Below are 13,497 nucleotides of genomic sequence, written 5' to 3'. Positions count from 1 at the left end.
CTCTGTAGATGAGCCACAAGGAGAAGCAGCTCAAGCCTTTCTTTATTTCCCCCTCACTCTTGTTTAGTGCAGCCTGCAGAGGTGTCAGGGCTGCTCTAAGTGATGCTGTAACTCAGCAAGGCTGGAACACCCTCTCTGCTATCAGCTTAAATGCCTGGAGATCCTGGAGGATGGCAAGTGTTGTGCAATTACCAGATTTTCTTGTTTCCAGTCCTTTAGTGGGTATTCTCTCTGCTAATAGGAGGATGTGAGCACAACAGGTCAATCATACAGCATTAACTCCCAATCAGCCCACTCAGCTGTAAAATCCTTGAGTTTATCTGGGAATGCTGCCAGGTCAGTCCTATTTGTAAGTGCAACCTAAACAGCAGCAACATCTCTAATTTTTCCTTGGCCTGTATTTGCCAGCTCTCTCTAATGCCTACTTGAATTTCCAGGCACAGGGATTTGATTTCATTCATGAATCATCTGTTCCACACACCCAAATCCTGCATGGTGGATGTGGCCATAACTCACAGTGCACAGAGAAAACTCCTTTGTTAAATGAGTCCCCCAGTTCAAGTCCCCGTGCCATTGACAAGGTAACTGTGCCAGAAATGTCTGTTTTTTATGTATCTCATCACAACTGGGGGAAAACAAGAGGAATTAGAAACTTCTGATGGCCACCAATTCCTTCCATAAGGGATCTTTTCTTTAAAGTTCTCAAGTCATGCTTGAAATCCCAAGCAAGCCTTGATGGTGAAATAAATTGAGTAATAGGGGCAAAGAGAGCAAGAAGGGCTGTATTACAGAGTAAAAGCATGTGATGGTTGGTTAAGGACAGAGAAGTAACATATTTTCCATAATTCTTTGGGACCATAAGGATGATTAAGTAATAAAATCTTTGACCAACTCAGTTACTTCTCCTAATGGTTTCCTGTTTGATTATAAAATATGTTAACAAACAATGGGCCTGGGGAATGGAAATTCATTATGTTTTCTGAATTCTTGTAAGAAAAAAGTCACTTGAGCTATGAAGTCTAAATGGTAAATTAACTGATGAAATGTGAAATAATTTTTTCACTGCATAAACGTGGTCATGGTGTTGGCAAAGTGCTCAGGGCACTCCCAGGGTACAAGGAATAGGAGCAGCTCTTCCATGCAGGGCTCAGTGAAGTTTCACTGACAGGGTGTCTCCCATAGGCTGCCTGCAGTGGACTTCAGATCAGGTGCTGCATTTATTGTATTAAACCAGAGAAGTTACTGTTCAAATAAAAAATAATTCATTTGATATATTTAAAATTAATGTTTCTTGTTTGGAAAATCTTGCATGAGGAAAATACAACACGGTTGTTAATTGATTGAAAGTTTTCTGCTGATGATTCAATGCATTTTATTCCTTTTCTTTGAAATTGTGATTTGATTTTCTCATCCAAAATTCTGCAGTGTGCCAAAGGATGACATAATTTCAGAATATGTTTTTCAGGTCAAAATAAAAGTAACGTAAAATTGGTCCTAATGCCAAGAGAATTTAACCAGGATTCTATTTCAGACTGTAACAGTAAGTATTTTTCCTTTCAATGTCTAAAAGCACTTTTTGATTCCTTAAACTGTCCCTGCAGTGTCCCTTTATCACAGTAATGGCCCATCAGTTGTTTCTCTTCTGGAGCTCCTGTACAGTGCTTTTTTTGCTGATGAAACTTGCTGTGTATAAACTCTGGAGGCAATGCTGGAGGATGCACTGGTTGGGAATGAGACAAATCAAATGCCAAGTCTGGGCTAAGAGAGATTCCTGCCTCATTAGAGCCCCCAGCCTGCCCCACTGCCATCCTGGAGCAGCACAGCCCCATTTAAAGGGCTCAGAGGCTGGCTCAGCACACTTGCTCTTCACACAAGCACTGTAAACTCATTTTGCCCATTTTTGATGCACATCTTTGGTTTTTGCCTTTTGGGAATTAAATTCAAAGCCTGTACCATTTCCTGTTTCAAAATACCAAATATTCTGCATGAAAGCTGCATTATTCTCCCCCCAGAATTTATACACCTAGATTTTTTTTTTTATTTGTTTGCCATAAGTGCCTCTGTCTCTGCTGTCCCCCTTTTTTTGTGGGTAGTGTTGCAGATCACACAGCTCTGATTTAAACAGACTGTGGATCTTCTCCTGTTGGACAAACTGCAGGTCAGAAAAATCTGCTGTGCTGTTTCAAACAAGGAGTTCAGGGCAACCTGCTTTTCATGGTTACTTCCTCTCATTTGTCATTCTGAAAAGTTTAATACTAATAGGCGAATCTCTAGTGCTTTATTGAGCTTCTGCTGTTCAGGGAGAGGCAATACTGTTTGGAGAGCTATTTCAGACCCTTAAAAAGTAAACTCAAGAGCTCCCCAGCATAATGCATGAAAAATGCTGGTGCTGGCCAAGCTACACCTGATGGCTTTTGGTCAAATGATGGAGTTTTACAGGATGCTAAGGCCTCTTCAATGGCTTTCTTTAGGTTTTGAGGCTGATTGGGCACATTGCAGAGACATCATATACAAGGAACGCATGAAAAGAATTAATTAAAAGTAGATGCAACTCTGAGTCACTTTTCTATACTGGAACCAAATCTAATTGCTCTGTTAATAGCAAAAGACCTTGGCCTTCAGAAGGCAGAACTGATTTTTATGTATTTTTTTCATATACACACACACACGCATATATATATATGCACACATATATAATTCATCTCCTACACATAATTAAGCTCTGAAATTCTGGATGTTCAAGATGAGGAATTAAGTGGATGCTCAAATTATTTTCCTGCACATATCCTTTTTAACACCCTTCTGCTGCCCTTTTTCCTTTTTTTTCCTTCCCAACTATGAAGTCAGATTATTTAAAATTGTTCTTTCTAATATGACCCACATATATTAAAATGGAATCATATTCTGGGTACTAATGAAATTGGGTTGATTGGGAAATGAGGCACATACTTTTCAGGATTTTTCTTTTGAAGTTTGTGGTCAATTTAATATTCAGTTAAGCGGGACTTTGATGCCAAAAGAATTGGAATAAATAGGAGTACTGCCATTTTGTTCTTCATATTCCTTCTGCATATTTGGCCCAGATTCCTGAAAGCTCTAAGACTCCAACTTTGGTTAATCACCTCTGAAGTTGCAAGGCACAGTCCTTTCCTGAAACTGAAAACTGGGGTCTGGGAAGAGATAAAAATTCTCTTTCATTTATGCACTACACCAGTAAATTTCAAACCAGCAGCTCATTCCTTATTTTCTGCTACCACCTTTGTTTATAGCGTAACACTCCCTAAATGGGCTGAGTGCTGTACACAGAAATAAAAGAGCTTGTGCCTGAAAAGAAGAGCTGGGGAAACAGACTGAAGATGGAAGCAAAATGATTGCACTGGATCATGACTGGGCGTCTCTACTTTCAAAGAAATTGGCTTGTTAGATGAAAGGAGAGAGGGAAGGGAGTGAGATGATGAGAGGAGAAAGCATGAGAACAAGAGGTTGGAAAGTTCCTTTTCAGGGTTGCTGAGACTCTGTGATGTCAGTTCAATACTCACAGACACAGAAAAGGGAGTGGATTCACATGAATTAAGAGGAGAAAACAAATTTGTTTCTGTTTAGCACTAAGGTCAACTCATCAGATCAGAACTGGTCTTCACCAAAATAATGTTTAAAACCATCAAATCTGACACCAAGATCTCAGAATAAACCAGGAGATAGATGTTTTCCATAGCATAATTTCATCTGAATTTTCAGGAATACTTCTCCAGAGTTTTAAGCAATTTAATCCATGTTGTTCTATATAAGCTATCTAATTATATGTGGAGGCGCAGCCTTAAAAGATAAATCCTGTGTTTACTTGCTAGCTTTAAATTTCAACTCCTCACTAATGGTGGAGTACCAGCTCTAGCCTGTCTCTACTTGTCAATTTTGTAAGCCTAATTTTGTGACAGGTGAGCATTCAAATGTAACATTCTGTTCTAAAAATATTCAGATCTTTACTCTTCTGCAGGTCATGTTTTTTTCCAAGTCTGCCTGGTTTTAGTAATCAATTGACACACTGGGGAATAAAACAAAAGGGAAGTAAAAATAATAATGAGCAAAATGAAAAATAATATAAAAATTACAGTAACTCACACTTGGGCTCTCCTTGGTCTTGCTGTCTTTACTGGAAGCTCCACTCAGCTGCTCAATTAAACTGTAATGCGCCAATTGTTCAGGTCCATCCTCTCCAAAGTGGCCATACAGACTGTGTTGGTATAAATCCAAAATTGACATTGGGTTCCCCAAAAACGACCTTCTTTGACTTTGTTTTTCCTGCAAAGCTGCAAGAGATGTGACAAATAATATCATTATGACAGTCCACATAGATTTTAATGTAATTTTTAAAATTTAAAAAGTATTTAAATTGGTTTTTAAGGTATTTGAAATTCAATGCAATAGAAACATTAAAAATACTACTTTCTAATTCTCCAATGTATATACAGGGGACTGTTCACACTTAATGTTTGAGCTGGAGGAGATAGTATGAGACAGACAGAATTAATTTCTTTTCTTTTCAAATTATAGACAAGGTTGTTAATTTGGGGGATCTTCTCACTTAATTATTTGCAGAAAGGTTATGTTCTTCTCTTTTAATAGACTTACATGGCAGATGTGCTAAGTTCCTTTAGCATACCTTTCAGTTTGGCTGTACTTGGGAATTTTTTCCTTTTCACTACATTTTTATTTAATGAATACAACAGCATAAAAAATACACAAGTAAGGCAAGAAAGTGGTGCTTGTTCCAGAGCCTGCTGTAGCACAACAACATTAGGAATAAAGCCCTGGTTTCCGAAGTCCAAGGCTGAAAACTCATTCAGAAGAACAAAATAAAATGAGGTGAATTTTCTGCAGCTTCATGAAAGCACACAGGAGACAGATGTTTATGTGAAAATTAGGTTCTTTAATCACAATTCTTGTTACACAAACTTCAACTCTGCCTTATAACCTACAGCCTTAGGAGAAGGTCTGTCTCCAATGCCTCTAGCAGAATCACATCAGGGTAGAACTAATTTATAATATTGAAATCAAAACGCTTTTATGGTTGGAAGAGAAGGGTCTGGAATATTTGGCAGATTCCCTGTTACTCTACTGACCTTCTCTGTAACATTGGGCAATGCACTGGGAATCGCATGCTAAGCCCATTAAATCAACAAAAGTCTTATCATTGACTTTTAATAGCCTTTGCATTGGACACTCAGTCTTTCTGTTCCCTGCTCATAAATGGAAAATGAAAATCATTCCAACATTATAATTGTGCACCCAGTGAGTTTGGGGATTTGGCTAATAAATGTAATTATCTATTCATATAAAAATATTCTCTGTAGATTTGCTGGAGCCCCTGCCCCAGCTTCATGTGGATGTTTTGACGTTATATCAAAAGTGCATAAAGACACTGAGACCTCTGAACACAGAATGGGATAAAGTATGGTTGTTAATTCCATGTGAGAACAGCATTTAGAGAGCACAGCACAGAAACCCTGACTATGAGGAATGAGCACAGAGGAAATACTTTTGCAATAATGTGTCATAATCTTCTATTTGTCTCAATCACCATTATGTATTTGTTCTCTTACTGTCTTAAAGGGGAGGCATATACACAAAATTAATGAATCTCTGTGTAGGATGGTCACCCCAAGTCATGCTTAGATATCATGAATCTGCTGCCATTTAATGCAACTGCTAACACATGATAAAATAAGGGGTTTTTTTTTTTCTGCAAATTGTGATGAATGCAGGAAAGAAAAAAGCTTATTTACTTATTTTAAAAAAACACATTTATTGCATTAAAATATGCTTTGTAAAAAGCAAAATCTGTAAAAATAAGTGTTTATGGGCTGACTAAAATGACTTGCAATATTTTCTACAAATTATACCCACAAAACTGCAGCACTAATGTAAATAAATGGTCCTAGCTTGCTATTCTGCTCTCTCCCATGGAATCTCAGGCAGTGGGTTAGCTCTGAAAATGCCAAATTTTGGAGACACTGAAGGGCTCAGCATGCAGCCACCCGTGCTGCTCTCCGTGCCATCATCACCACCTGGTGAGGGTGCTGCAGGTGCTGATCTCTGCCAGGCCAGCTTGGGGCTGCTCAGGGCATCAGCTCCAGGCCCTGGCCAGAATTCCCATCTGCAGGGACCCCTGGGCTGCAAGGACAGGGACAGAGCTGCCCTCCCCTCCCCAGGGCACACATCTGCACAGGAAGCACAGTAGGCTGGCGATGGAGGCAAGGCAGCAATTTCCCAGCTTATTAAACACACAGAAAACTATTATCTCAAGAACTTCACTTAATGTATTTTTATCTACTGGAATTCAGTAAATTCCGAATTGCCATCAATTCTCACTAAAAGCTTTCTCACTTGAAAGCTGCAATATATACAGAGAGGAAAATGAGAGAGAGTTCACTGTGGCACCATAACCAACATCACCTTGACATAGAGGTTGGGAAACTGTGGCCTACATTATTTCAACTGGCCATATAACAAAAAAAAAAAAAAAAGAAAAAAACCCACTACATTTATAGTCACCTTTCAATTTTGTAATAATGTAATTATTTTTATTTGCACCACAGAGGTTTATGTATAAAACCTTCAAGTTAAGCCCCCACTAGAAAAAACTGTGGAAGAGGGGAAAAAGAATTTACACATAATAAAAAGAAAAAGGTAATAAAAAGTTAACGGAAAATTAGACAGAAGAAAGATTTGGGGTTAGAAAGTGAAATCTAGACAGAAAGTTCAATGAAGGACACCATCTGCTGCTGAGTCAGTGTGGGGATGAGGGACATACATCTTTATGTACCAATTTTCAATTACCTTGTCTGTTGCTCTTTGTTAGCTCCACAAGAGTCTCCTGTGCAGCTCTGAAATAACTGGTTTTGTACTCTGGCTCTGCCTCACTGTCAGTGCTGCTTGCTGAGTACGTGCACACCCTTAGAGCTGAGTCCTACACAAAGAACGGCATGGCAACAAGTCAGAAAATGCAAAAATATCAAAATAATACTGAAGATAATACTGGGAGTAGAACATTTTATATTTATCATGCAGTATAAACAGGTAGTTCAACTGGGAAAGTCTGCCTGGCAGGAAAAAAATCCACATTTTAACTTTATTTCCCCCCCCCCCGCCAATGTAACTTTTTTTTGATTCCATCAACATTTTTGGGTAATTTTATCCACCTATCCACCAAGCTCAATTTCAGTAGTTCTCAAGTATGTTTAATACAGTCTAGTTGTAAAATGCAAAATTATCACACCACAAATAGTTTCTGCAAGCAATTCTAGAGACAATGAGGATGGCCAGTAGAAGATTTCTAAACTACTAAATCCTTATTGTTTCCTAAATTCCTATCTCTTATCCTGATATTTATATTACAGCACTGGAGAACCCTTAGTTCCCAGGTGATTCCTTTGCCAGCTCTTTCCAGGAAGCAGTATTATTGATTTTCTTCTGGGAATAAAGAGGAACACTGACAGCTCTGGACAGCTTCTAATCATGGAAGGCCTGAAGGCTCAAAGCATTCAAGAGCAGCAGCTCAGTACAATAAACCCTCCAAACCAGGCAGGGGGAAGCCAGGCCTGATAGTGTTGGGGTGATGGCACGTACAAATATCACCATTGCCCCTACTCTTGTGGCTCTGGTGAAGTTTTGATTCTGTTTCTCAGAGAGAGATAATAATAATAATAATAATAATAATAATAATAATAATAATAATAATAATAATAATAATAATAATAATATATTTCTCCATCTTTCCATCCATGCTGCAGCTTTTAACTGAAGCAGAAGGATATTCTTTTGTTAGGAGTCACACACTTGTGGAGAGGGAAGCAGACCTGAGGATACCTGCATTCCCAGAGATTGCAAGTCAGCTGTAGTTCCAAAACCCCACAGAAACATGTTAGAGTACATGCATGTTGGGAACATACTCTAGAGTATTTTCCTGTTCACAATACTTCATAGCACCTCTCAAACTCTCATACTAGACAGACATATAGACAAGGAAACCTAGTCCTGGGGAAAAAAAAAAACATCCCAGTCTCATGAAAAGCAACAAACAAGATCAACTCTCTAGAAGAGAAGAATGGGGTAAAAAAATCTCAATTTCCTTTTCTAAAAGTGCCTGAGAGGATTTTAATTAAAACATGTTTATAACCAGGAGGACAGAGAACCTTTAGGTGCTGTATTATTATTATTACTGATAAATAATGAGAGAGTGAATGAAGGGTAAGGAAGTAAATGCAGCTGTTAGATTGTTAGTTACTCTTCACACCATATTAAAACACTGATACTCAACACTGGCCACAGTACCCATCTCATTTAAGAGGTGCCACTACTCATTTTATACCTTTGGTTTAGTAGTTTTCTTGGGGGCCCACTCTGGAAGCACTTCTGTATTTTCTACAGTCTCTTCGGTATGGTCTAATGAGGCAGAGGTCACAGAACTTGCTTCTTGTTCACTTTGCTTTGCAAGGTTAATTATTCCTGAATTAAGGGAGACATTATTTAAATTCTAGGTCTCATCAGCATCTTCATGATAGTGTGTCAATTATAATTCAGTAAAAGCTGGGGGCAAATTGTGGTACTTTCATTATGTCCAATAATATTTTACTACTCAAAGGAAGAACTTACTAACTTACTGGAATAGTTCTAAGTAAAGTAGCAGAATTTCAACCAAATTCTTTTCCAGTTAAAAAGAGAAGAGGAAGCCATGAATTTAAATCCCTTCATTAGGTATAAAATATATACCCTTTCAAAAACAAAACACCATTCAGTAACTACTTCTAGGCATTGTAGGATCTCTGCTGCTTTTTCATGTTCTTAGAGAACAATCTTTTAATACACATATAATTGGAAGTACCTTTCTAGCAGAAAGCCAGCTTTTTTGTTTGCTATATTTGCACTATGCAAAATCAAAACATCAAAGAAGATATATGGTGCATATGAAATAAAGTGATAATTGTAATTTGGATGAGGAAGTGAGGGAGAGAAGAACTGAATGAAGATAGTCTAGGTAAAGAATGAGCTGACCCCGTCATCTGATGTATACTACTTTTTTGCAACACCTCTTCATGACAATTTAATTAAGATACAAACCTTACAAGGTTGGTGCAGTGAATATTAGCATTAAGATCAGAACAATCTTACTGCTACTGACTTCTTATGAAGCAATTCAATGCTTGCAGTTTCTGTTCAATTTGTTATAATGACAGTGTTTAATCATGGGCTCTACTCTATAACACACTGCTGAATTGAGGTCACACATGTGGCCATTCAAGCATGCAGCACGTAATCTATAACTAAGATTTCTCTTCTGAATCCTTCTTAGCTGGACCATTAATTAACAGTACATCTATTTTAAAAGTAATAAGTATTAAAATATTTTTTATTTAGCTTTGATTTGAAACAAGCAAAGGAGTCTGCAATAAAGCATACAAAGTGTGTTTGCAGCCTATTATGCCACTACAATACTGTACTGGGAATATTGCTAAATCAACTGAATTCTAAGATGTTTAATTAGAAATTTTCTGTTATGCATCCTATGGACATATAAGAGAGGCTTCTTTTCTCCTAGGTTCAATATATGTCAGCTCATTAGCAGAACATATATTTGATGGCCTTAAAATAAGCTCAAACTTGATATTTAACCTTACATGCTAATTACACAGAATCTCTCTTATAGAGGGATACAGATTTATACAAGTTAAATACTCACAACTTCTACAGGAGCAACAACTGGACTGACAAAGTGCTAATCACCATAACCTCAATAAATGAGTGACATTGCATTTGGTCAAGATAAAACAATTCCCTTCTCCATTAAACTAATCACTGTTACTGTGCTTTCTGCTGTATCTGTTGTGCTGACTATGAAAATTTCCCTGTTGTTAATGCTACATGATTTTAATGCTATTAAAATATAGATTAATAACTCCAGAGCCTTCCAAAAACTTATATAAATAGTCAATGTTTGTTTATAAAAAATGCACAGACTTCAATGGAACTCTTTACTAATACAGAGTTATTTTCTGGAGCTTTTATGGGTTGCCAGTCCTTTTATACCTTTGTCAGCTCTTGTTTTACAGCTTAAATACACACGTAGTTCTTAAGTGAGAGTCAGGTACTTTATGTTCATATACAGAAATGTGTTTGTATGATGTAGCAAAGTAATGAGAGCCTTGTTTGAGGTCAAGGCCATATTCAGTGGGACAGAATTTATGCATTGAGGCCAAATGAATCCTTAGTTCAAATCCAGTATCAAAAGCAAGTCTTTATGAATTTATCTTTTCTATGTCACAACATGGTTGTGCTTTGTACTTTGTACAGTGTGATCCTGAATATTGCTGAACATCCATATTCTTTTTCATGTCAACTTCCAAGGCGGCCATATGGCTTTTTTTCTTCAAGTACTGTTTCTTGAGAAAAGGCTTTAAGTACTAAACTAATTTTTCTTTCTCAGATAAGCATTTTGTATAACAAAATTTCCATACAGCTCAGGTCACAAACTTGTTAACCTTATGCATTCATAAAGAGAATATCTTCTGCTCCACATTTAACATTTCTGTTATCAATTGCCATTATTACAGGATTTCTGCTAATCAAAACAGAGGCTGAGGCAGAAATAATGTGATTTTCAGTGTAATTGACATTTTACCTGAGGAAGTTGGTTTGGGAAGGCGACTCTGAAAAGGTCGTATCCCTTTGGCAGTCATGGCCGGATCAGATGTTGAGTGACTAATCACACTTTCCACAGGCTCCTGGCTCTTAGCTGCTGAAGGCACTTCTCTCTCAAGAGTTTTGGCTTTTACTGAAGGAGCTGCAAGAGGAGCTGGCTCAGGTGCTGCAAAGATTCCCATTTCCAAGGAATGTCCCATTTCTTGCTTAGAAATGTGTCTCGCCGTCGATCGGTTCCCCGAGTCAGGCAGGGGGAAGGTTCCAATGCCGCTGTCCAGCGTCCTCATCTGGCAGCAAGACTCTAAGGCACAGGAAATTGGTGTGATGGGATAGAACTAAAGGTATTTAAAGCCAGGGAAAGGATCTAGGGGGAAAAAGGGCCTCTTCAAAGGAAGGGAAACATTTTGTGAGTGTGCTGTTACCTGTCACTGGGATGCTTTTGACACTTTGTGTAACTGAATACAATGAAATCCCTGTTGAGTGAAATTAAACAAGCACCACAACATTGACACTGGCCTGCTTTGGAGCAACAGTGTGACAATGGCTAAGTGGGGCAGGTCCTGGAAAGCAATTACAGATGAAATTTTAAAATCATTTAGTTTGAAAGCCCACTGAATGTCTGGAGAGTACCAGTGCGAGGGATGGAGTAGCGCAATATATTTCTTCCGATAAACCCACTCTCCACACAAGAAGGTGTTAACCAAAATGTGTGATGTATTCTTACACAAAATTAAGATTTACAGGATTTCTTGGAGATACCCATCTCTCAGAGCATCCTGAAAAACTTGGACAGCAGCAGCCCTGCTTTCGTTTACCTTGTCACACTCTGGTCCTGCACATCCCAGTTTGGGTAATTGTCCACAATGCCACGCACCTTTAATACTTTTTTTGGAAGCACTGTGGTCCCGCACAGCCCTCCAGGATTATTCATCCTATTGGAAAGATGCTGTACAAACCATGGAACAGGCACAGGTACAAGTGTAGCTGTGTGCTCACTGCTATTTGAGCAACCAGCATGTACAGGCAACCCCCCTGCCCTCTCATTCTGTATCAGTTTCCAGAGAATTCCCTTTTGTTTCCAAAAGGGGCAAACAATGTTGAAGAGCCTGTGATGGCAAGGTCCTTCTGAGAGCTATAAACACCAAGGAGGGAACTTCAGCACTAGTGGTTGGAAAATGAGCATAATTTAGGTTAAATGTCTGGAAACATCCCTTGACAGCAAGATCTTAAGTCTGTGGCAGACAATCCCAAAGGAAGCAGAGGAATTTGCTTTGAACAATTTAAGGCTACACTAGACTAAAGATATACTGCACTGAACAATTGTACTCTAGCAGGAGATGCATAACATGGCTCAATATATCTTTTCCATCTCTATTTTACATGTTTCTGAGTATTGACTTGTTTTCTATGATATGTCCAATTGTTATTTAAGTCTGTTGTAGTTGGCAGTGCTCTCTCAAGTAATTTTCATTATTTTTTCCTCTGCAGTGTTTCTAATACTCTCAAAAATTTGGAAATATTTCTCCCCTGTGGGTTTTGCCTATTTGTTTTTGAACCAAGAACATTACCATAGTCATTCTTGTTAAATATCTTCATCTCAATGGGCCTTTCTTGATAACAAGGAAAAAACTACTTACAGATAAATTAAATATGTATTTTTATTTCATGGTTCTTGAGAAAGGAGAAGTAGCCTATATTTATGTGGTTGTCTTTGCCTTATCCTCATCACTCAGGATCAAAGAAGGACTGAAATTCCTACAGAGCACCTGAACCTTACAGGGCCTGGCTGAGCTGCAGTGGCAAATTCTCTGTGCATTGTCTTTTGAAAGGGCAAGAATTGACTCTGATTTCCTTCTCAAAATTGCTGCATGCTAATAATTTCTCTCCATAGGTAAAAGGAGGTAAGGTGTGGAAGCCACGCCTAGCTAGCACCTGCATTTTTTGTCACATTTTTGTGCTAATATGTCATAATGATTTTTGGAGTTGCTGAAGGTTTTCCAGGAAGCATGAAGAAAACAAAAATTATATTTGGTTCTGCTGCATCAAAGAGTATCCCATCTAAGGAACCCTCTGATCTCAGCTATACTTCAACTTTTTTGTTTGTTTGTTTGCTTTGGAATAGCAAAATATCTAGATAGAAGTGGGAGTGTGGAAAAGCAATTTAAAATGCCAGGTGTTGCCCTTGCCATTTTTCTGAAGATAATCAAGCTGAAACAGCATGTTAGCTTATGGACGGGCAATTCTTCAGCTAGAGACTGTTGAAGAGAGAGTTATTAAATAAAGGGAAATATGGAATAAAGAAGGATTCCTGTTATCTGCCTCTCAACCAAGAGACATCTGAACAATCCTGGTGGTGTTGGAGAGGCAGAGAGACACGGAGTGAACTGAAAACATAAAAACCACAGAAGTCTGAGGAGTCTCCCCTATCCTGTCTGTAAAGTCAATGTGAGACCTGATTTGGAACCATTTCCACAGGGATTCTGAAGGATCTTTTAGTGTTTCCTTTCTTGCCATTCTCCAAGAAAAGAAAAAGCCATTCCCTCTGAATTATTACAGGAAAATTAAGTAGGATCAAAATGTATATCAAAAAGCAAAGCTACAGCCTTGGCTAAGGAGAACTGGAAGATGGAAGCTTTTATCTTCTGAGGGCATTTCTTGAAATGACATATGGATTTCTCTTGCCCACTACTACCTTGTGTACATCTAGGAATGGACCATGAAAAGAATGGCAGAGAATCAAAAGAAATTAATACTGAGAGCCAGACTTCCAGAATATACAGTCTCCTGCTGTTTCCAAAATAA

At 38.2% G+C, this 13,497-nt stretch overlaps 1 protein-coding gene across 6 annotated transcripts in view; it reads right to left on the bottom strand.

Annotated features, from left to right (window-relative positions):
• The window catches only part of NCKAP5 (NCK associated protein 5), a 223,919-nt gene that overhangs the window by 20,636 nt on the left and 189,786 nt on the right, over positions 1 to 13,497 (bottom strand). For 3 of the 6 annotated variants that reach the window (XM_074547930.1, XM_074547932.1, XM_074547933.1), the window contains exons 14-17: positions 10,676 to 10,996; positions 8,369 to 8,505; positions 6,838 to 6,967; positions 4,120 to 4,307 (exon numbers count right to left, since the gene is read on the bottom strand). In XM_074547930.1, coding sequence (XP_074404031.1) covers positions 4,120 to 4,307; positions 6,838 to 6,967; positions 8,369 to 8,505; positions 10,676 to 10,996 — 776 coding nt within the window. Of the gene's footprint in view, positions 1 to 4,119; positions 4,308 to 6,837; positions 6,968 to 8,368; positions 8,506 to 10,675; positions 10,997 to 13,497 lie in introns of those variants that run through there. The other 3 variants (XM_074547934.1, XM_074547935.1, XR_012581905.1) reach the window with 2 other exon arrangements.

This window comes from Zonotrichia albicollis, chromosome 10 (genome assembly GCF_047830755.1).
Source record: "Zonotrichia albicollis isolate bZonAlb1 chromosome 10, bZonAlb1.hap1, whole genome shotgun sequence".
NCBI lineage: Eukaryota > Metazoa > Chordata > Aves > Passeriformes > Passerellidae > Zonotrichia > Zonotrichia albicollis.
This window is presented reverse-complemented; position numbering and strand designations above follow the sequence as displayed.